The sequence below is a fragment of the Amphiura filiformis genome, chromosome 17 (genome assembly GCF_039555335.1).
Source record: "Amphiura filiformis chromosome 17, Afil_fr2py, whole genome shotgun sequence".
NCBI lineage: Eukaryota > Metazoa > Echinodermata > Ophiuroidea > Amphilepidida > Amphiuridae > Amphiura > Amphiura filiformis.
Window position 1 is genome coordinate 19,675,234 of NC_092644.1, and position 25,893 is coordinate 19,701,126.

The following is a 25,893-nucleotide window of genomic DNA, read 5'->3' on the forward strand; positions in this document are numbered from 1 at the left end:
AAAAGTTAACAAGAATTAAAAGATGATACTGAAAGTATTTACAAAAGTTAACAAATTCAAACAGAAATACTAAAAAGAATACTTAAAATACTAAAGTAAAAATACTAAAAAGAATACTAAGTTGGCTTGCATTCATCGTCCGCCCGTGGGTCAAATGAAGTGAGGAAACAAAAGAATGAAGCAAATAAAGCCAGCATCAAAAGCCAATTGGCCCGGAGTGGGTGGAAGCTGAGTGCCAGCCACTCCCACTTAAAACTACATCAACTGGATATATGCATTATACAATAGACAAGATTGTAGTTAGTGTGGTGAAGAATCTTTACGTGCCTTCCATGTTCTGTTCAGTAAAGATTTACATGTGACATCAAAACAAACATTAGCAGTGTGAACTAAGTCACTAGGATATGTTATGTTACGTAATATAGAATTGACCTTTTCGGTAAATCCCATAAGCCTTTGCGAGTACACCTGAGGACTCGTCATTTTACGTCACGCAGACTTGTAATGCGCAGTAACGATGTTCGATAAACGATGTGCGCATCGGCTCAGATCGGCGTGACGTCAAATGACGAGTTCTCAGGTGTACTCGCAAAGGCTTATGGGATTTACCGAAAAGGTCAATTGATAAAAGCCGATTAAGTGTTTACTCATTTTTTGACAGGAAACCTAAATTTTAGAAATGTGGCAACACTTTTGTATAGTGTGTGTAATTCCCAACATTGGTATGCAGATGTAAAAACGACATTTTTTACTTTAAAAGGAATATGATCGATTATGTGCAAGCTGCTGACAACTGTTGTTAACATAACGGATAAGACTGAAAAAGTTTTTTTCCTGCAGCTCATGCACATTTCGTTTTTGTAGCAATTTACCGGCATTTGTTGTTGTTTTTTTATTTGAGAAATTAATACAGAAAAAATTGCATTTCAAACAAACAAAATGGCAAATATTTTTTGTGATTGATATTGTTCTTCATATTGTTTTACAAGCAATAATAAATCAATAAATCCTATGAAAATCGATGAAAATAACTTTTACCAAATTTGATCTAATACACAGTGATTTGACATGTGATGCAACCTAGTCACCTCACTAAAATGATCATATGAATCATTCTACAACTGGTCTTAAAATGATCATATCAATCATTTCAGTGCAGTGATAGCGCCATCTGTTGTTATTAAGTTTATGCCGTATATAAAAGTTTTGAAGCTATATATATTTAACACTATACAGGGTGTCCTTGAAAGAAATTGTATCGTTGTAACTTAATTGTTTTGGGTATTTTTAACGCCACAACTAAACATCACTAAATAATAACTGTTGTCATATATTATGAGATACTACTGGCTGGTTCGGTTTGAGTTCTGATCCTTTTTCTCATTTTCCCCTCTCGTACTATACCACCAGTAGCGTCAGTTCGTGGTTGACATTCCGCATGGCCTGCGTTCTCGACACATTGAAAGGACTGGACATCCCTGCGAAGAAATAATAAGTTAAAACATGACAATAATGATGACGACGACGACGACGACGTCGACGATGATTCGACTGTTTTGGAAATATGGTTCTATTTTGGAAATATGTGATAATTTTCAAGCGGCAAGTTCGCGTCAAAGCTGGCAATCAAATTATTTTGGTTAATTTGGGCATGCTAAATTCAAACATTTTGTCTTGGAAGTCCGTGACCCCAAAGAGACCCCAAGCCCCCCCCCTCCCCTACATGATCATATAGGGGGCAAAAATTAAACCTGCTCCAAAAAAATAAAAAAACATGTACAATTATTCATCTGGGTCTAAGGGTCACAAAAATGTAACATATTTGCGCGTAGTACATTATAGTTGCCAAGTTATGACATGTATGAGGCTCAACAGGTCCAAGGTCAATTTGCATGTTACACAGGGGTGAAAAATTAAAGTTGCTCCGATTTTCGTAAAAATGGATGCAAACTATGCCTCAAGTTCAAGGGATTCAGTAAAAGAATATTTTTTACTATCTGCGATGTCAAGTTCAGAAGATAGATGATAAATAATATTCCATTGAATCATATGGAATCCTACTATAGGTCTATCTTTTGACTCTTTGCTGTGTAACTTGTTATTAGATATCGCAGATAGTACAAACTATTCTTTTTCTGAAATTTCTAAGCTAGGCGAATAATTTGCATCAACTTTCAAGAAAATTGGAGCAACTTTGACTTAAGACCCATACACAACATGCACGCAAAGCGATCTGTGACTTTTTGAGAGCTATATAACTTCTCCAGCCAGCCCCCCAAGAGCGACCTGGGTATGCCACTCTACCGACCCATTTACTTTATAACAGGGGCTAACCTGAAAAAGATCGACGTTATTAGACCCCATTCAGGGAACCACCTCAAACCCCCACCCTTACGGTATTGCATGTAAACAATGGAAAATTAATTTTGAAACACAATACAGTTTTGTCAAAAACTTGGAGACATACAGAAAAACATACATGATTGTCCGTCCCGTTGTCCGTAGACTGTGCGTGGAAGTAACAAATCACACCCCCACCCTACCCATTGCTAACCCCGTACCATAGGCGGCGGAACCGGAGGGGGGCAGGGGGGCCAGTGGCCCCTCCACTTTTTTGACCAGGGGCCTGCCCCCCCACTTTTAACCCATAATGTGCTGTGTGTAACATGTCTGGGTGAACATAAATAATCAAATCTCTATTCTAGACCCTTAACGTGTAAAAATGATGCATGAAATGGCTTCAATTGGTCTTGGACCTTCATTTTGCAAAATTTTCCAACTCCTCTGTGTTAATACACAGTGTGTAGGCCTATGGATAAACAATGTTCCCTTTTCGCCTCTGCTTTGGACACCGAACACTAAAAGCAATAAGTTATACAATAATAGTGAAAACTTTCCATGAATGGCTTCAATTTGGGCCTTCATTTAACCCATTTTCGGATTTTTCAAACTAAAATTGTACACAATAATAGTGCCAGAATGGTTCACCAAATGGCTTCAATTGGTCCTTCAGTTTGCAAAAGTTTCTCACTTCTGAGGGGGGCACATCCCCCTCAGACACCCCCCTGCGTCGCGCAAGCTTTGCGGCCATTATTTCAATTTTTTTCATCCCCCTGACTGCCCCCCCCCCCCCACTTTCAAAATCGTTCCGCCGCCCCTGGACCCCACACCCATGCTCCCTACAACTCACAACACCCCCACCCACTCACTTACCGTGGTGTACCTTCACAAGTATACGCTAATCCTCTCGCTGCTGTCAGTTCTTGCATAGTCTTGACAGAGCCTCTACCGCATTGCTCACTAAGCATTAAAAAGAAGAGCGGTATCATGGTTTAAAAATGATAAGACAATCGCCATTAAAATTTACAATGTGTCGTGGGACATTTTTTTGCAACTATGTGTCACTTTATAATTCAAAAGATTGTTTTTGTGCGATTTAGTAGAATAAAACCATGGTAATTTTGGTAAATTATTTATTTAGAATACTTTTAATGATAATATTTTCCAAAACTGTCATCATAACTAGTGGCATAGCCAGGGCACAGCGTCATCATCCCTATATCTTCGTGTCAAAAATTGCCGTAATAGTACTAAGCTACGCATGGCGATTTTGTTCGAGATAGGCCGAGTGACTCAGGCTAAGCATATCACTTTACACGATATGAGATACCGCAGCGTTTCCATTCATACACGTTTTATACGATATGCGCATGCTCAGTACCACATATGATGTTGCCATTACAAGAAAATTTGATTTGTTGTCAGGTAATTTAAGGTAAAACCCAGGTTTTGTTTTCAATTGACTCACTGGAATTTCAATTAACTAAGATACGATTGCTGTTTTCTTTAAACACATATATTTAACTGCATTTTCACTGAAACGTTTTTAAATCGTACGATAATAATGTGATATATTCAACTGTTTGAGAATATTATTATTATGAAAAGAACAAGCATAGCCCATTCAGCTCAGACCACGGTGCTGTAGCACTGGCTATAGAATATTAAATCACAAGTATACAATACAGCACAGTGAACAACTATACAACTTTCTTTATCTGCGTCAAATAATAGAATATTGATTTAAATGGAATATTGAATACATCTCTACATCTGAGTTTGTACACTCATCACTGAGCGATCTAGCGATCGGTTGCTAGCCAATCAGATCGGACTCCTTTTCTCGCGTTCGTTCGGAAAGGCGAGCTATCTTATTCGTGAAATACCAATCGCCCGTCGCTCACCAACGGAGTATAAAGACGTGATTCATTTCAGGGAAAAATAATTATTTAGAGGCTGTCGACACTGTGCGGTGCCCCACCACCGCTCTTTATGGACCATGTGCATGTGCACTCCTTGTGTCAGGTGAAGAAAACAAAGTACCCCAATCTACCTGTTTACGTCTGAGACGAATATACGCAGGCCCGTACGCAGGATTTTATTTGGGGGAAGAAAAAGTGGATTTTTTTTCCAAAGGGGGGTGGGGGCGATTTTGTGAAAAGTGGACTTTTCCCCCAAATTTGGACCTTTTTTGACCAAAAAAACGTAAAATCCTGATTTTTTAAATTTTGGGACTTTTTGTATACTTTTGCAAATTTGGGGAGGTGCGGTCGCACCCCCCCCCCCCACACACACACCCACCGCTGCGTACGACGGGCCTGAATATACGTTATCACAAAAGTTAATAATAAGGTCTAAGCTAAGATTTTCATCGCAAAACGAGATAAATCCATTTGAGAAAAAGTTAAAATTGTGTTAAATGGGTGTGACGTTTATCACAAAAAAAAAAAAAAGAAAGAAAGAAAGAAAGAAAGAAAGAAAGAAAGAAAGAAAGAAAGAAAGAAAGAAAGAAAGAAAGAAAGAAAGAAAGAAAGAAAGAAAGAAAGAAAGAAAGAAAGAAAGAAAAAAGAAAAGAAAAGAAAAGAAAAAGAAAAGAAAAGAAAGAATTAAAGAAAGAAAAATAACTTGTTTACTATTGGTTATATTACGACTTGGTGATTTTTTTTAACGTACGCGCCACACAGTGTCATCGCCCTGATATCTTCATGGCAGAAATCGCCATGGTAGGTTGAATCCACAGCCACGCATGGCCATTTTGTTCCGACCTGTTTAATAGTTTTGGGATGCATAATGGGCCGATGAACATCCGCCTAAGGCTACTGACAATAGCCTGGTGACTGACCTCTCTGTGTGTGAGTGAGCATGGTATGCGCCATGAGGTCATCTGCTTTTAGACTGCCTCCACTAGTGGCCTACGCTGCGCTATAGTTCGGCACATTATAAAATCAGAATTTTTGTCAGTTTTTGAGCTCAATACGCACAGTTATTTCGCAATACGCAAGCTAACGTCTATCATATCATTTCAACACATATATTCAAGTGCAAGGAAAAAATATGGCTTCTTTAGAATAAAAAAATTACGGGAGATATTCATCATTTTCTACCCCGGTATCCAAAGATTTATCGTCAGAATATCAAATCGTGCATAGCACATTCACGTGTATCGATCCCGGGTATTGATTTTAGTGTCTCTGCTGTACCAAGTAATTATTAACCAGGCGATGTCGGTGTGCGCCATCTCTCACCAATTTTCATATATATTTGGCGCTTATCGTGTGTTGCAATGAATCTCTATAACATGCGTTGACAATTTGTTTGGTAATGCTGTACGTTGACTTACTCTAACATGACATAAGAATACGATAGCATGATTTCCACCATGTTTACCGCTCACGATTACTAACCACTCCCGTGTACTCAACCTAGCGGATAGACCCCACCCCGGGGGTCACTCTTACACAAAAGTGCTACCCACCCGCGTCCGACCACCTCTGAAATGCACCCTTAATGGCGAATTTCCACATAACCAAAATGCACCCCTTAATGGCGAAACACATGCAAAATCCTACCCTAAATGGCGTAACACATGCAAAAACCATACCCTAAATGGCGTCAACTGAGAAACATCTAATTTATACCCTAAATAGCGTAAACAGGAAAATGAGCTAATTTGATACCCAAGGTGTCTTTTTGATGTTGCAGACCAATAGATACTAAAGAAAACATGCACAAAGGCAACAAGAATCAATTAAAATGTGGTGATTTTTTATCAAATTAGTGCAAACTCACTCAAACAATAATATTACTAACCCTAAACGTCTAAGGATTTGGCTGAAAAGGACCCTAAATGGCGATGCCTTCTGAAAAAGTACCCTTTTTCAAAAAAGACATCGACGACGCTGTGTGGTGAAAAACATACCCTTTTAGACGCTTTTCTTGGACGCGGGTGCGTCGCAAGTCGGGGAAATTCCCGATCATCCAGTTTTACTCAACAGAGAAGTTAAGGTAGCTCGACATTTCTCATGCACACCAAGCATTTTATACACCTGAGCTGACACCCGTTACTGTTTTTAGCCTGCTCCCTCCCAACTAAGATTCCCATCATTTCTTAACACAAAAGGATACCAATGTTGCTGCTTGCATGTTTGTTCTTCTACTGTATGTTATTATTTATTTTTAAATGCCACATTGTGCATTGCAGATTTTAGTATTCAAAAATGAAAAAAAAAAAAAAAATCGCATTGTGCGCATTGCACTTTTCAGAACTTGCTTTTTTGGCCTTAGGAACCGTTCACAAACACTTGTTAGGGGGACCTAAAACAAAAAAAATTTCATCGCGAAAATTTTTCGCCCCCCCCCCCCCCTTTTAGATGTCAAAAATTTCAGCTCCTTTTTCACCTCCCTTTTTTGGACATGAAAATTATGGGTCATAGAAAGCATATTATATAAACTCAATTTTCCCGGGAAAATTTGTGGTCGAATTTTTCAGGGCCCCCTTAAGAGGGTCAAAACTTTTAAGCCCCACCCCCATTTTGCATCAGTCCCCCCATAACAAGTGTTTGTGAACGGTCCCTTAACTTAAAGTCTTACTTTATTGGTCCTCCAATGTTATGGGCCACTATGATGCGTACATTGGTCACCTTGTCTGGATCAAGATTCGGAAGCTCATATTTGGCGAAGAAACTGAAAAAATATAAGAAATGTTGGTGAAAACAGCAACATTTAAATAAGTGATTAAGTATTATTTCTTCGAGAGTGGAATTGTTGTCTGGATGGGGCAAAGAGGGTCACGAGGGAAAATGTTAGTATTTAAATTAAAATTTTGTGTAATATTAGTTTTAACCCCAACGTGACTAAAAACCAAAAAAAGCTATATACAAGAGCAAGAGCCCCGTGATGCGATTGCGTCATCATGCGAAAGCACATGTGGTGACGGAAAGCTTGGCCGGCCAAGGCAATCCCCCGTGGCAAGGTATAGACGAATCCAAGTAGCCAAGTCATGGTCAGGAATTGGTCGGACATCTTTGGGTAGCCGCTAGCACCAACCTGGTGCTTTGAGCGTCCAATTGTGCAAATAAAAGCCGCCTAACACCTAGAGAAGATGCAAGAACGAGGAGGGTTAATAGAATAATAGCTAATAATATATAATGGAGATAATTCCGCAGGTAATCCCGTCGCATCTATTCATACATATAGTCCTTTTGTTCGCAAGTACATCAATGCATAGATACCGCGTGTAGTTAATCCGATTATTATGTCACTTCAACAGCGAATAGACCATGCTGTGTGTTTTGTCGAAGGGAACTGTATTGTGTTATTCTTTTGTCTGCCTGTGTTTTCGCGGAAGGTGTAAAACGGGTGATGGAATGCAGTTTGAAATTTCCGCCAAGGCCGAATCATTTCACAGTTTGAGTGCATTGTAGCCGACGGCTACCCAACTAAAGGCTGCTAGTCAGGTGTAGGAATGCGTGTATTTGGATTCGTCTATAGCCGTGAGCGTGTCTAGCACCCGAGTGGTCGGGGGTTCAAAACCGCACCCGAAAAAGTGAAAGTTCTCTTCATCTTCTTCCTTCCTTCCTTCCTAACTAATTTATTCGGGGAAACTATTTAAACAAGTCAATGTATTCATCATTTTCATAGACATGAGATCAATCATGGAGCTAATATAGAAAGGAGAGGAAATAGATTACGTAACGCCTATTGTTCTTTTGTGCCTATTTGAGTTTCCGAAACGTTTTTCATCGAGAGGTACCTTTTGTTTGAGACAAAGGGCTTCCACCATTACATCGGTAACTGACCTGACAGTGTATTAACGCTATAATAGGCAGGCTACTGTCAATAAGTGATGAAACGAAAGTCACGTGAAAGCGTCTACACAAGCGAGAGGTACCTTTTGTTGTAATCCAACCCAAGGGTGTGATTGAGTTGTCGCATGCACACAAAACAGAGGTTCGCCTACAATACAAACCTATTGTAGCGCCCAAATTGGTTTGTGCGCTCATTCGATTATACTCAGTTAACACGCTTTGCTCTACCATTTCGCTACGAACAGTTCAGCAGCATAGGCAAAGGACAGATATTGGAACACATATCTGTGGGCAATGTGTGCGCTCTGTGTGGAGGATATAAGAATCTACACAATGTTTGCCAATAGGCCTACATTATAAGGATTTGAAGTGATTGTGAAATCGCTCCTACTGTAGTATTTTTAATCGCTCCTACTGTAGTATTTTTAAGGACATTAGCCGCGGTCCACATCGTGTTTTATCATATATAGGCCTACCATAATAATTTACATAAGTACCGCGTATATAGGACTGGCAAGCGAGTCTACTTTGGACCTCAAATGTGATATATTTGCGGACCAACCGATGCAGCTCGATACGCCCAATGTATGAATAAAAGCACCTAACAATAAATCGCCCAATTGAACAGCTGTAGGTGTCGATAGCACGACTTCATGAATATTGATTGGCAACATTTTCCAATTATGTCAGCGCTCAAATCGGACACAATAGAACAATAGACCCTTCAGTGCGTTGAGATCAATGGTATACTCAATCTTTAGTTTCTTAAAACGTCCCATTCGGACCAATCAAACCTACATAGGGATGAAATCAAAACTCGACCGGCGGTTGACCGGCGGTTCCGTCTGATCTATATTGTTCTAAACAATGGAAATCGGACGGAACTGGACGGAACCAGAGAATCAGGGAATTAAAGGGTTTCTTGTAAATAACTTACCTGCCGTTGTAAAACGCTGGCCAGGGTGAACTGCCATTGACCATCACAATTGCTATTCCACTGGCTTGTTTGGCAAGCTATATTAAAGATCAATACATATAACTTGTTTATGCACACATCAATTGTAATAATATGTATAGGCGAAAGAATTACAGGAAAAAGGTACGGTGACACGTAGAACGCATAATTGCTCGTCAAGATTTGTCAGCATATATTATCACATAAGTTAAGCAATGAAAAAATTTCTTTTTACTCAAATTAAATTAAATAGTTGAACTATTCATATGTATGTATGTAACTGTTTACAGAATCTCAATTTGCTTCAAATGGAAGGGCCAGATAGAGTCATGTGTCCTATACCTCAAGCTCTATATATGTGCAGTCCTATCATCATGATCATTTGATGCGATTGTATTTATAATCATGATAATAGATTCAGGATTTCAACGGGTTCACTAAAAGACTGATGGCCCTGAAAAGAGCCGTTGACTTTCACTTGTCTAATTAAACATGTGAATAAAGTACAGTTCACTTAAACGGCAATGGTTGAATGGTTCTTTTTAAAACAAACTAGCTCCAGAAACCTTGAAAACAGTACAGGTGGGCTTCCAATAGGATAGCTGTTACTGAAAATCGTAAATGCAGCCTTGTCGGAAGGTAAAACTTATGATGAGTAAAGACCTCGTTCAGTATGTGAGACAAGCTAGATCTGTCCATGTGCAAACTACAGAGTAATCGCTATGTCCATCCAGGGTAAAGTGGATGAACGATGGTCCTGACCATCGATAACCACATACCTGACGTAGGAACAGTGTGGATTTCTGTAATGCCCAATGAACGACAGATGCAGTGTTTAATTTACAGCAAGTCATTGAAAAGTCGAGGGAAAGGCGTATACCGATCCACTGGAATTGTGTTGATATCAAAGGCGGTTGACGCCATCGGGCGAGCAGCACTATAGAAATGTATATATGATCCATCGGAGTAGACAAGAATCTGGTTGACCTCATCGAAAACATGTACATGCAAACCAAATGCTCTATTATGGATATTAACAAGATTAATGGATGAATGATTGGTGTGAGGATGCCTTCTCTCTTCAAATAGTCACACCGATCTCAGGACATATTTCAAGTCAAAGTAAGTAAGAGTTTTTCAGAGAGACGATGCTTTCCTTAGATCCATCAAGCGATCCAGGAATCATAGACCAGTGGCCCTTCCTCACTCTTATTATACAAGTAAATCTACCAAAACACCTTTCAAAACGTAAAAAGGGGCCAAGTTTAAAAAATCTTTCCTGTGTGGCTTTTCACCCTTTTTTTAAACTTGGTCCCATTCAGTAAAGTGGTACCGTAATAACATGAAGAATGAGTCCTAATTTCTACATGCAACAATTAGGTTTAAGACTGTTCGAAAGCGGTGCAATATGACGTAGGCTATGTATTATCAAAAACATTTGAAGGTTTATGTTTCATTATACTGCGTGTTCATAAAGAGTAGTAGAGTATTATATATACTTAACAAATTGACTGTCTGTCAACCTGTTACATATTATAGGCCCTACATCTGTACATAAGGCGCAGGATCGCACAAGACGATGAAGAATTTAACAAAGTGAGTATTTGCTACTTTTGCTTAAATCAAAATACATTATAACGTCTTTACGGAAAAACTTCAATCAAGCACGAACATTAATTAATTTACTCTACAAAATGAACACTGACAACTAAGAAAACAAACAAGTAGCCTAAAGATGACTTCGTATGGGTCTTTAGAAACTTTCATAAATGGGACCAAGTTTAAAAAAGGGTGAAAAGCCACACAGGAAAGATTTTTAAACTTGGCCCTTTTTACGTTTTGAAACGTGTTTTGGTAGATATTAATTCTTTTTTTTAGGTAAAAAGATATTGCGCGGTAAGTGGTTCTTTGTAGCCATGCGAGGCGAAGTAGTTGGATATCCATATTTCGCGGTTAATGGTTCTTTGTAGCCCTGCGGGGCAAACTAGTTGGATATCCATATTTCGCGATGAGTGGTTTTTTTGAAGCTTTGAGGGGCAAACTTGTTGGATATCCATATTTCGCGGTTTGTGGTTCTTTGTAGCCCTGCGGGGCAAACTAGTTGGATATCCATATTTTGCTAGTTGGATATCCATATTTTGCGGTTAGCAGTTTTTTGTAGCCCTGCGGGGGCCTATGTTCGATATCCTCATTTCGCGGTTAGTGGTTTTTAAACGACCCGTAACCACCCCAATCAGCTGCATGGGGTAAAAGAATTATTTAAAAAAATAATAGCTGAACCCTATAGTTCAGCCAGGGACTGGAAACGACATATTGATGAATATATATAGAATGTATTCAATAAACCCAAGCGGAACGAGACCTGCTAAGTAACCGCTATCCGAACCATAAACACATGCATTATTAGACAACGAGTGTTCTATTTCCTCATAGCTTCTCACGTTGTACACACGTCAGTCGAATTTGGCGGTGTTGGTTTGTTAGCCCTCCAAGTTATAACATCGTTCACTTTGTGTTGAACATTTTATGTGGGCCGCACTGTAATAACATAAAGATCATTCTGATCAGTGTGATGATATCATTTCAAGAGGTCACTTCCCGATTAACAAGATTAAGCTAAACAGCCTATGTGGAAGAATTGTATGCATGAGCATTGAGCAACCACATCAATGATGTAGTAATGAATACCCTCTATTGTTATCGGATTAATTTTTACGACCTTCGATTACATGGGAGTAGCAACGAGGACACGGTGTTTGATTTCACTCACATAAGTGCGCTTCAGACTCCGTATTGTACGTACAATATTGTATGTACAATACTTTTCGTGACGTCAAAAAGTATTACACGTGCAATAAATAGTATGTACCGGGAAAATATATATTTTGCTACAATCATAGGTTGCTTAATTGATACGGAGTTGCCAAATTTCTAAGAGTTCTAAATTTAGTGAGTGCACGGAATGATGAACATCTTTTAATGTCTTCTTGTATTCAACCATGGTAGGTATCATAATACCTACCATGATTCAACTGTACTTGAATTATTATATAATTAATGGGCACCTTTTTAAAGTTAATAATACGTCGTATTAATACTAATATTAATAATATTAAAATTGTAATAATAATATAAATGGCACATTCAGATCTTATTTATTTATTTATAGATTTATCTATTTAGGCCTATTTATTTATTTATTTATTTATTTATTTATTTATTTATTTATTTATTTATTTATTTATTTATTTATTTATTGATAACTGATTTATTTATTTATTTATTTATTTATTTATTTATTGATAACTGATTGATTAATTGATTTAGAGATTCATTTATACTGATATTTGATAATTGATTTAGAAAGTTTAAAAGTATTATTTGTAGGCCTTTGTATTTATTCTGGTTCTGATTTTATTGATACTGATATTTTTGTTAATTTTTTTTAATTTTTGGCATAGTATTCGTTACATTATAACACGCTGTGTTATGAATTTGCAACACCTTTTTACATATTGATATCGTTGAGGCATGTTATGATAGGCCTACTTATGATCATCACAATACATCCATAAACGTGTTAATGCAGTAACCGTAGCGTTAGGGCACGAAAGCCCCCCCCCCAAATATTGATCTGAAATATTAGAAAATCCCATAGGAAAACTGCCGAAAACGGCTTGTGCCCCTCCCCCCTCATCAGAACCGGATGCAACGCCTTCTATACTTTTTCATTCATTAATTATAGGCGTATTAATAGTAATGCGTTGAGTTTTTAAAAAGTAATATCCGCCTTTTTTCTGTCTTTTTGAAATGACATACGGTACTTGTTACAAAAACAAATCAGCATGAAAAACATTTTTTTTCGTCAGAGGCAGATATTTGGCCTATTCAGTGTCATAAAGCTTCAAAATAGACGATCTTTTAAAATCATTTTTAAATGGCTATTTATTTTTCAACTTTATTGTTTGTATTTGTAATGTTCACACAATCTGAACATGTGCTTGTAGGACAACGATTTTGAATTAAACATGTTAATTGTGATATTTTAATTCCCCTAGAACATCACAGTTAAGCGTCCAAAATTGTAAGTGGGTTTTCTTTTATTTAACCTCATTATTTCGCTAAAATTACTCGAAAACCGTCCTAAGAGTTGTTGTTACTAATAAACATTTCATAATTTTGGGCAAAGGATAGCCAAATAGTTGACCGAAATCGTATATTTGCACCAATATTTGACTGAAATCGTATATTAACATTACCGCCCCTTCGTGGCTTTATTGCAAGCCAAAGTGTGAAACGAGATTACTTGAAATATATATTTCAGAGTTGAAAGAGTTTCAAGCCTACGAATATATTTCTGAAATATGTCTCTCTGATTGGTTGATGGTCAAGAGGATTACGGCATCCTCAAAGCCTCTTGCTGTAATTCTCTAATCGATATCTATTATAGGACCGATCTTCTGAAATCCATACAACCGTGTCAAATGAAATAGTCTCGAATCATAATTCGTGCACGATACAACGTTGATACGTCAGATTTCGGAATTTTATTTAAAATAGGCATAAATCACATTGAACAGGTTGAATGCTGGCAAAAGTAGATAAAATAACTATGGGTCGAGTTTACATTAATCAGTGTCCTGGGGCCAGGATAACATTTAGGACTCCTTCGAATTCTAAAACAATACTTCGCCAAATGTCCTTGCTTTCATTTTCTCATTTAATTTGTTTTAATTTTAATTAATTTCTTTATCCACTGGCTCTCTGGTAAATCCGGTATTGCCAAATATTTCTCGTGTTAATCTATTTATTTATTAAAATGCACCATCTATTAAATTCCTATAATACAATGTATAGGCCTAGTGTATTCGATAACAAATTTGTTTTTATTTTTGATTGGAATTTGGGTTCCATTACACGATTTCATAATAAGATATGTTTGGGCATGGCGGAATTAGTATATGATTAAAAATAGACATACTCTTAGGCCCCATTTTTTAATGTTTGTAGGCCTACATTATTGATATCAATATTTATGTACAAAATGCAAAAGAATGTATATATATTTGATTGTTTTGTAAACATTAAATTTGATGTTTACTCATAATTATGTCTGTTAAGTCAGGGAAAAACTAAGGAGTATCGGTATTTAGTTTCCTGGGAAAGTGGATCAGATGAGCAGTGAGTAAAAACATTTGCCCTAAATCTTTATTTGATTTTTATTGTTTTATGAATTTATTAGGGCTACTGGTAAAGTGCAGAAAAAACCTCCAAACGCACTCTAGGATTTTTCATCAGCAGCAGTAGAAATTTCTCTTGCATAGATTTTCTGGTGACCTCTCTTGGATTTAGCAAACAATTATAGCGCGTTATTTAATCTGATTCAACTCGTCGTGGCACGTATATTTATTGCACGTGTAATACTTTTTGACGTCACGAAAAGTATTGTACATACAATATTGTACGTACAATACGGAGTCTGAAGCTAGCCATAAAGCGCGCTTCAGACTCCGAGTATTGTACGTACAATATTGTATGTACAATATGTACGTTATTTAATCTATTGCCATTCTATTTCCAGTAATGTTTATGTTCTAACTTATTTTTGATGACGAAAAATCGATAATATGTTACATACAATACCTAGCAGAAATATATTATCGATTTTACGTCATCAAACATTCGTTAGAACTTAAACAGTACTGGAAATAGAATGGCAATAGATTAAATAACGTACATATTGTAGGCTACATACAATATTGTACGTACAATAAAAAGTCTGTATACTGCTTAATAGATCAATATTGACCTTCATCCAGCAAGGATCAGCCAAGCACTACAGTGGCCAAGCACGAAAGGTTTCTTGTTATCTCTTCAAGTATTTTTACCTTAGGTCTATAATCATAATGCAGGCCTAAATCCCGGGCCTAAATCCCGGGGCCTAAATTAAGTGTACTGTTCGGGTAGGAAGATTTGTTTGATATTATTCTTGATTTTGAATAATATTATAGTACCTGTTTGTTTCCATATATCGTTAATATTAAAATTACAATTCACCACATACACATTCCAGTTTGCGAGAGGTTTATACGGGTTTATAATGAATAAATGAATAGGTGTTATTATTTCGAATTATAATTATTTAGGGAGAGTGTTTTAGGATTTTGTTAGAAAAGGGATGATTGTTGATCATGTTTATTTTATTGTTGTATGTATTTTCCTGTCATTTCCTGCAAACCTAATAAAGATATTTTGATAATTGAAAATAGTCTGTATCATAAATCGTAGAGGTTGAAAGAGTCAACAAGCGTCAGAAATTATAATTTGCCATGGAACTTCGGTCATATTTTATTTGAAATATAACTGGATGTTAGGGTCTGCATGCATGGTATGCATAGTATGATGATATACAGACACTGACCTTTCCCCTAAAACTATTAGGCAGCAAGTTGTGTATCACACCCATCATGGGTTCGAACCCCTTTATTGTATTTTATTGTTAAACCTGAATAGCGTGATTTCTTTTGAATGAGCGGCAGCACACATATTTTGTTTGAGGATAGCTGGATCTATCTCCTTTTCCTCACATCTTCTCTGTAGTACAAAGCTGTCTTTTTATCTAGTGTTTAGACAATGTTTACTCAACCATTGCTATCAATGGATGATGCCATTTTTGACGACTTCTAACTTTTGAAATGCCCAAAATGAATCAATAAAACCGTGTATAAGATATTTGCGGGGATATTTGGGCGCGATTACAAAAAATTAGAAAATAAATGGGCACTTCTGGGTTGGGTATCTATACGCTGGCGAAGTTACGTAATTAATCGGATTAATTACCATAGCAATAGGTGAAAACAATTTTGAACATATCGCGCTGCACCACAAGCAGGTTACACTCATCACCTGTGTATGTCTGCAATCATAGATTGAATACAATACTGGTTTTTTCAAAGATACTAATCTTACAGGTGCAAGTAATCAGCATGATATGGTTCAATGAAGAGGTACCGCGTGAGCGTATCAGTGCAGCGCGGTATGTTCAAAAATTGTTTTCACCTATTGCTATGGTAGTTAATCCGATTATTACGTAACTTCGCCAGCGTATAGAGGCCCTGCATGAAATTATTGATTGGCTCCAAACAAAGAATTTGAACCGGTGTCCTTCACCGTAGTTATGGCGGAGTACAGTCCATTCAATCAAATGTTGTCATCAACCTATTTGATCGTAGTGCAGGGTTATGTGTGTGAGACGAACTGTCACGGTAGATTGCAATCATGCTTTTGTTGAATGCATTTGAGTAGTCTGCCATATTTACGGGATGATACGTCACATGCAATGCCTCTATAGATTCTATAGAATTTAAGTATGATATATTTTCGATGGTAATATATTTTCACTTTCAAAGTTTGTAGTTTTCATAATTGCAATTTCTGAATATTATATAAAAAGCGGGAATAAGTCTATAAATGTAAGAGTATCGGATCATTTTGAATGTTAATAAATACGAAACGCCGGCGGTAGACACCAGCGATATCAGGGATTGCCGCGATTCTTGCAGTAGCTTTTATGAATAGAATACAATAGTGGATACAATAGCGGATACAATAGCGGAACAATAGAGCTCTCTTACGGGTAAATAAACCTCGTCGCGTTTTGCTACAATTTCACTTCTTCTTTTTCATGAACTAACCGTTATTTCATTAAGTAACCGTTATTTTTAAAACTTGGCAAAACCTCGACGCGAGGTTTTTAATGACAATTATTATTATACTATTGCGTTACAGAACTGAATTGTACAAGCCATCTGATTTCACGGTTGTTTGATGTATATAGAATTGGCCTCATTATTAACTAAATGCAAACTATAGATGGCGCTATTTGGATTTGGATCAATACTCACCATCGTCGAAACCGAAGCCCAAAAGACGCCAGTTGATGTATGAGTACAGCTATCAGGCTCTTGGTCTGGACACGGATCAGAACTGTATTCGTCCGAGCCTTCAGAACTGCACCAATTGAGACCATTTACCATATATCCTAGCATCGAATCTTCAAGTGTGGAAGTGGTAGGGCTCGCAGCAGCATATCCATGTGCTAATTTATTAGTTCCAGACCAGAATAATGTCTATTGAAAAAGAAAAAAACATGTCTTAAACAAAGGCAACACCACAGATGAAGATCATGTTTCATTTTGTTGTATTGATAACCGCCTAAAATGCCGCACAATTCTGCTAGCGAACTAATACCAGTATAGTACCCGTGTACCAACGCGCTAGCACAGATAACAAGACTTCGTTGCCCCTTCAATTTGAAATAGGTGTATGACTGGCAATTTCGCACTAAGGGGCATTCGGTGAGAGCTAAATGTAAAAAATATGGGGTCATTGGGTGAGAACATGACCTTTTATTTAAATGGAATCTTCGGGTGAGAGCCAAAACAGCGCAACAGAAACCTCGAAAATTGAATTTCTAGTTTTAAATGGCTTCAAATTTCTTTGTTTTTTCAAAATAAGTGACAAAATCAGTGATAAATGAAAGTTGCTGTTAAAATTGAACAAGTAAGGATCTTTGGTTGACATATCAAATGAAAATATAGGGGGTCTTCGGGTGACAGAACATGTGTTCGTAAAAAAATATGGGGTCTTTGGGTGACGGCGACGCTGAAAAAGGGGGGTCTTAACAGCCATACATACGCATCACCTCTTAAGTTGGAGTGCCCCCCCCCCACGGGCGTTGGCCCAACGTTGGCAATGGTCGGCATGGCCGCGGTCGGTAAGCCGACGCCAAGTCAACGTTTGACCAACCTTATATTATGGTTGGTATGCCAACGTCAAACCAATCTAGCCAGTCAACCTTAATGCTCTGCATGCTAGCCATGCGCTTCAACCATGTCAACGGAAAAAGTTGAAGTTTTGAAATATTTTCTCAAAATATCAAGAGCTATCTTAAGAACTACTGAACCAATACTAGGCTTGTTTGTACTCATTTTAATGCATTTTTCATGCTGATTCCAAATATGGTCATGACAATTTACATTTCTGAAATTTTTGAATTTTTAAAAACATTTTGAAACATGTCGTCTGCAGTCGACACCCGCGTGAAGAGAGTTAAAATGACGGTCGGCATGTCTACACTGTTCTGCCAACCTTAAATGATGGTGGGTATGCTAACGTTGGGCCAACGGGGAGCTTTCAGTGCTTTTGAAACTTAATTTGACACGTAAACTAAAACAAAATTCAATGTTTTATTGAAGTGCGCACAACCTTGTTCTTCGTATCGCAAAAGTCCGTTTTCCGAAATAATGTAAAACGTGAAGGTTTTTAGCCTTACCAATTCGCCAGTTTCAGTAATTTATTATAGATTTTTGATTTTTTTTTCATGATTGTTGTATCATTTGGCTTATTTGCCAATGGTTGGATCAACGTTGGTAAATATTTGGCTAAAGGTCAAATTATCATCATCATGACAATGTTGGGCCGACGGACAAAATTGCGTTAACTTGGCCCATCGTTCACCTGCCAACATTGTGCCAACATCCAGCAATATGTTGTGCCAACGTTAGGCCAACTATGCTTTGCTATCTGGGAGACTACTCGGCCATCGATTCTTAAGTAGCTTTCTTGAAATTTGAAGCTATTACAGGATATAGAATTAATAATTATTATGACAAACAAAGACAGAAAACGAAAAAGCTTAAAAACATTAATGAGTAGGCTATATTGTTGATAATTGTGTGTTTCTGCTAAGCACATGTGCACAAAACAGATGCGAAGTAAATCCAGCAAAACAAAAAAAATGGAAGCAATTTGCAACTAACAAGGCCTAAGAAGTAAACCAATAAACATGATAAAACAAACTTGATCGTACAGAATGTTTTGATGAGGCAGTCTTGTACAGGCTGTTTTGATGAGGCAGTCTATCTTCTTGTTCATAATTACAAAAAAAACTGATCATTTTAATACAACCTGTATGGTCCTGTTCTGTAGCATTTTATTTGCAACATTTTACCACAAATATAAAGTTCATTGTGATAGAAAATCTACATGATAATTATCTTGAAAAAATTCATGAACGATGAAAACTTGATATACATATAATGCTTTAAGGGGGTACTAAACCCGTGGCCAATTTTGTACCTATTTTTGCATTTTTCTCAAAAATTATAGCACATTGGTGACAGGTAAGAAATGTATATTATAGGGGCAAAGACTACAACTACTGCACTGAAAATTCAAAATAAAATTTCCAGTGCAGTAGTTGTAGTCCTTGCCCCTATAATATAGGCCCTACATATCTTACTTGTCATCAATGTGCTATAATTTTTGAGAAAAATGCAAAAATAGGCACAAAATTGGGCAGGGGTGTATAGTACCCCCTTAATAAACCACCAAGTCTCAGTATTTTAAATGTATCACTATAAGTGTACAGATGGAGCATTATACACATGCAGCATATTATATTAATGTTGATGTGAAAATAATTCGGAAAACCTACCATGTCATCGGCAAATTCTATGGGAATAAGGTCGAGTAGTTCATCATAGGCGTTGTCGTTGATGTTACACGGATCTTGTCCCACAACAGCCTCCTTAAACTTCAGCCATGCATCTGAACAGTTGACCCTGTACGTACAGACAGATAAATTAGCTAAAATTAAAGAAAAGGTTACTTCTTCGCGGCTTTTGTCAGAATTGTTACACGTATACGCAATCCATATAGTTAGGTCAAAAACTTCAATTTGGTGACCACTCTCTGGCTAGTAAGGTTTGACGATTGACTCGACTTCTATGGACCATTTAGAAAAAAATAGCCCCCATGTCCCTCGCGAAAATCCCGGCATTTTTCGCTAGAGGCCAAAATCCAAAATGGCCGCCGCCACCATTTCGAAAATTTAAGTTTTGAACCAGAGCACCTATAATCATGCACAAAGGCACTTTTTCGGATATGTCGAGTACAAGGATTACCTACCAGACTGCGATATGCTAAGGTTAAGGCATCTTAGCCACAGGTAAGGAACATAAACCCAGGATAAGGCCGTCTAAACCACATATAAGGCGCCTTATCCCTAGATAAGGGATGTAAACCCAAGATAATGCAGTTTAAACCCCATATAAGGGACATGAACCGCAGATAAGGCGGAAATGACACACTTATGCTTCTGCTCTCATTCAAAAATCACATTTACGCTCTACCAAATAGGGGCCATCTTGGATTTCTGGGCAAAAATTATGTTATAACGTCAAATTAATGTCAGATTCGGATTTCTTGGGGTCGACTTACCGGAAAAAGTATCTTTGTACACAATTTTAGGTACTCTGGTTCAAAACTTATTTTTTCAAGATGGCGCCGGCGGCCACCATCTTGGATTTCTGGGTAAAAATGAGGTCGTAATGTCAAATTTGAAATCCTTGTGGTCGACTTACCGGAAAAAGTGTCTTTGTACACGATTTTAGGTACTCTGGTTCAAAACTTATTTTTTCAAGATTTGAAATCCTTGTGGTCGACTTATCCTTGTGGTCGACTTATCCAAAAAAGTGTCTTTGTACACGATTTTAGGTCCTCTGGTTCAAAACTAAATTTTTCAAAATGGTGCCGGCCACCATCTTAGATTTCTGGGTGAAAATGATGCCGTAATGTTAAACTAATGTCAGAATCGGAATCCTTGTACTCGACATATCCGAAAAAGTGCCTTTGTGCATGATTATAGGTGCTCTGGTTCAAAACTTAAATTTTCAAAATGGTGGCGGCGGCCATTTTGGATTTTGGTCTCTAGCGAAAAATGCCGGGATTTTCGAGAGGGACATTGGGGCTATTTTTTTTCTAAATCTAAATGGTCCATAGAAGTCGAATTAATCGTCAAACCTTACTAGCCAGAGAGTGGTCACCAAATTGAAGTTTTTGACCTAACTACCAATGACATCAAATTATACATATATGTATGTTACCGCTGAAGGAGAGAGGTGAGCGAGTAACGGGCAGGTTCTTAGAGGAGCGCCGATAAGAAGACACAAGCACGATACTAATTGTTTTTGGTTAATATTAAGATAATTTATTTAGACTGGCGATGACTGAACAACAAAGTTCATAACGAAAGACGAGATAGTAGTTCTGGCCTAGATTCAGTAGATCGGAGGGAGAGGATTTGAAGACGGGTCTTCTCCCGATGGTGGTCACAAATCAAAGACACTGGGATCTCCCCTGATTTTTCAGACCAGGGTGTGTCAGGCCATCTCCTGATCAACTTTTAGCCAATCACGATAGGGTAAAGATCCCAGGGCCTAATTGCGGCCACCAACGTTAGTTTTATAATCCCAATTAAGATAATTGTGGGATTATACATTTTGATCCCTTCACAATAAGGAGGAGAGATAAAATCTCAGAATTGGTGATATTAATGGAGTACCTTTTATGGTTTTATCAAAATGATACCTGAATAATTATAGAAGAGGGGATGAAGGTGCCGATAAACGGTGGACAAACACTTGAGATAAATGGCTTGATTATGATAATATATTTTTGTGGAGTAAACAGAATGATTATCTCCCAGGGCTCTCTTCTCCAGATATTTCCTTATTAATTTTATTATATATCTAATGTTATCAATTTCTCTAAATATTGTGTATTTAATGTCTCCATCAGATTATCCTATTATGACTCTAGCAATATGGACTTGTGCAAAATTGTGTATTAAAAAGGTTGTGATGATAAGGATAATGAACTGAGTGCAATGCATTCGTCAAGATAATCGCACGCGTATAGCATGTATAATGTAATAAATGTTCTCTCTCTCATTATAGGCTATATAAAATATGCAATAGCTAACCATAAAAGCAGCAAGTGAAGTAATTATTCTTTAAGTCTTTTGTGACTGCCATCAATAGTGGTAGGCTATAATCATGATAATGTTGTTTTCTTCCTCGAAGAAATGAAATGATGTGACCACTCAAGTTGGTAGCAATTATTGTGCTTGGGTGCACATGATAATGGTAATGTGCAGAAGTAGACCAATTGTCACTACGCCTATTTGGCCAAAATAGTTTAGCCACATCTAGGTCTATCTGAAGAAACTCTTTAGACACAGTGATAGGCATGCATGCATAATCACTCTTGGGACTACAAAAGTGCCAACATCTCCTCTATTCAATAATTTTCAGTGATTTAGGTTCCAAAAGAGTTGTCTGAGTCCTAAACACCTAATTTGACTTTTAGATTGCCTTTATCATTTTGTTTATCATATTATTGCTGTGGCAATTTGGGTATTTGTTTGGTACCCTATATGGTTGGTTTACATTAGCAGTTTTACTGTTAATTTTATTTAAAGGCATTTTATATGTATGTATTTTAATATAGGTTACAGTTTTATATCTTTAAGAATTTGGTAATACGGTACTAATATTAACACCTTGATTATTCGCAAAGGTGTTACTTTTGCAGTGTTTTCTATCCATCGTATATCAATTTTAGTCATACTTTCAATTTACTGTTCATAGATTATGAACTTTACTTTATCACAAGTTTCTTATGTGATTATTACTTCCAATAGTGCCCAATCATATTTAAGTACGAAACCATCATGATATAAGTCGTTTCATTGCCTATACCATATGAACTACATCATGTATCTATTTTTCATTACGAAGACCGCATTAACTTTGATCGCTACTGACATATTGTTTGCAGTTACTATAGCACATTCCTGTTTTCATCACATATGGCTATAATTTGATCATTGAACTTGAATGTTAACGACTGACAAAATTTTTACTCCACATGTTTTGTGACTGCCTTATCTATAGATGGTGCTGACAATTTTCTGCGAGTTCATTTCTTTTATGGTAGTCACCAACAATCAACGAAACAACTACGGTATATTTCAACTTATGCACAACATGGCTGTCCTCTTAATTATCAGAACAATAACTATTAGTGATATTTCTTTACTATCACCTATCACTGTGTCTAAAGAGTTTCTTCAGATAGACCTAGATGTGGCTAAACTATTTTGGCCAAGTGACAATTGGTCTACTTCTGCACATTACCATTATCATGTGCACCCAAGCACAATAATTGCTACCAACTTGAGTGGTCACATCATTTCATTTCTTCGAGGAAGAAAACAACATTATCATGATTATAGCCTACCACTATTGATGGCAGTCACAAAAGACTTAAAGAATAATTACTTCACTTGCTGCTTTTATGGTTAGCTATTGTATATTTTATATAGCCTATATAAAGAGAGAGAGAACATTTATTACATTATACATATGACTCTGCATACCAAGACTTTCAGTATGACTTCAATTTGTTAAGGACTTAAGAGCCTTCATCACCTCCAAGAAACATTCAGTGATATGAACACCTACATCCTATTTTCTACTTAGCAGGTCCTCGTCAGCAGGTCAGCGCGCAACACGGTACCGCTTTCACTGATTTCAGAAAGATCCGGAGGATCTTTACGTGGAGGGGGAATAATGTAGGAGATCAGAATGGACGGGTAGAGAAAACATTGTCTTTAGGATAATTAATATTAACCAGCAATGTACATATACATACATACACTGGGCTTTTATATTGCGCCATTTCATTTAGATCACAGCGCATAAAAATACAACAACAACATAATATTTAAAAAGCAATAAATAAACAACAATCTGAGTGAAAAAACTACTATTGAAAGAGATGTGTTTTGAGACATTTTTTAAAACTGTGTATTGAGTTAGAAGTTCGGTTATTGATAGGTAATTTATTCCATAAACCTGGTGCTGCGAGCGAAAACATTTATCGGCGGCTGAGTTGAGAGATTTGTGAGAAAATGTGGGCTCTGCGAGACGTGTGATATCTGATGATGAGCGAAGTCCAGAACGAGATTGACTGTAGGCCTACAGTGTGAGACAAGATGATAAATAATCTGGTGCCAGTCCATTCAAGCTTTTGAAAACATAGAGCAATGTTTTGAAAATGATACGTTCCTTTACTGGAAGCCAGTGAAGTTTTTGCAAATAAGGTGTGGAATGATCTGCAAATAATAATATATTTATATGCTAATTTGATGATTTTACGCGAAAATGCGTAAAATTACTATGAAACGGCAACATTATATCAGGGAAGTGCAAACCACTTCCCTGATTATAGGCCCGGGGGCACTTCCATAGCGGATATGCAGCATGTGCCTGGGATAGACCCCCTTTTTCAAACCGGCTTGTACCCAATGACCCCCTTTTTTGTGTTACTGGCCTATCTATTACCCAATGACCCCTTTAAAAATATTTCAGGTACTCAATGACCCCTTAGTATTTCATGCTACCCATTACCCCCCCCCCCCTTTTTTTTATTACAAAATGTCAAATACCCAATGATCCACTTTTTCAGGTGGTGTTTGTAAGTTGCTCAAGAAATAATCCGGGGGGTCACTCCCATTGTGGCCTGTACACCATCCGCGATAATCAACTTTTGAAAAGCACCCTAAACAAGGATTTAACCCTTGGCTAAAACGACAGCCTAAACAGGGATTTCATTCCTAACATCAAATTTCATACCCTAAATTTCATTTCCGCGTATTTAGCAATTGCAATTTTGCTACCCTTTTTTCCAATTTTTCTTGTTTTTGACACCCTAAACGCCTACCCACGAAAAACGACCCTTTTTACGCGTTTTCATTATCGCGGATGGTGTACAGGCCACAATGGGAGTGACCCCCCCCCCCGGGAAATAATGGGATCTCAAATCCCCGCTAAAATCAATCATCCATGGCCAATTTTACAGTTTGGCACTTAGGCCTACGTATTTACATGTTTGTACTCAATGACCCCTTTTGGCAATCTTGTACCCAATGACCCCCATTTTACAGTTTGTTACCCCTAACGACCCTCTCTTTTTTTAAAGTTTCATACCGAATGACCCCATTTTTTTTTTTTTTTGTGTACTGAATGACCCCATATTTTTGTAAATTTAGTTTTTACCTGAATGCCCCCTACTTTCAACATGGCCGAGGCACATCCCTGCCACTTCAGATAGGGAGTGCCTCCCCCGGGATTATAGGCCTACACAGTTTACATGGTTTAGCCGTTTAGAACCATACTAAGTTGGTTGAAAATCTTTGGATATTTAATTGAAACCCATAAACCCATATACCACATAATTATATAGAGATATTTTTGTTCTAAATAGGAAAAACACGATTTGAGCTGAAACCCCTTTTTTATCACCTTGGGCTGCGCTCTCAAATGGATCAATGCTGCGGTACTAAATACAACATGAAATCAATGGCAAACAGTCTTTTGCAAGTGAAGGGAGGGCGGCAAAGGAAACGATATCGAAAATTTACTTTTTGTTTGTTTGTTTGTTTGCTTGTTTTTTGTGGGGCTGGGGCAAAGTTTCCGACTGGGGCGATAAATGTACCCGTCCACACCCTCTGGTTCCCACTGAATTAACCCCCGGTTCAAACCCTTACCTTGCACCTGGGCAGTTATACCGTGATGAATGTATTTGTTGGAACTCCAAACATCGTCCTACAAAGATATGCTCCAAATTTGGTGTCGTTCCTTTCGTCATTGGCGTGGGACAATCCTCCGAGTGTGTTATTTCTCTTCTCTGTCTCGATAAATGTGCTGTAACGTTTGACAATAATATTGCCAAAAAGAAACTTCTTAACAATAAGTTGACTAACTCCATTTTATAGAGAATAAAAACAACCAATATCAAATATCAACGACTTTGTGAAAATTCTGAAGTGGAGTGTAGGCCTATGTTCATGTATATCATGCCTAGCTGCAGGATTCAGAATGC

The 25,893-nt window shown here is 37.5% G+C and overlaps 1 protein-coding gene across 1 annotated transcript; it reads right to left on the minus strand.

Moving 5' to 3' along the window:
* LOC140137433 (ADP-ribosyl cyclase/cyclic ADP-ribose hydrolase-like) lies at positions 1-25,893 on the minus strand. Its single transcript, XM_072159085.1, has 7 exons — positions 25,559-25,893; positions 19,601-19,727; positions 17,007-17,231; positions 9,085-9,161; positions 6,931-7,023; positions 3,214-3,300; positions 1-1,478 (listed from the first exon to the last, which is right to left on the minus strand). Exons 1-7 carry the CDS (start codon positions 25,777-25,779, stop codon positions 1,334-1,336), a joined length of 975 nt encoding a protein of 324 aa, XP_072015186.1. The 5' UTR covers positions 25,780-25,893; the 3' UTR covers positions 1-1,333.

What these genes read in the sequence shown, in the direction of transcription:
- LOC140137433 (XM_072159085.1), bottom strand. Translation starts at nt 25,779, where the DNA reads ATGGAGTTAGTCAACTTATTGTTAAGAAGTTTCTTTTTGGCAATATTA. An exon ending in CCAGCGTTTTACAACGGCAG is followed by an intron (nt 7,024 to 9,084) that starts GTAAGTTATTTA and finishes ATATTTTTTCAG; the next exon opens with TTTCTTCGCCAAATATGAGC. An exon ending in AACATTGGAGGACCAATAAA is followed by an intron (nt 3,301 to 6,930) that starts GTAAGACTTTAA and finishes TTTAATGCTTAG; the next exon opens with TGAGCAATGCGGTAGAGGCT.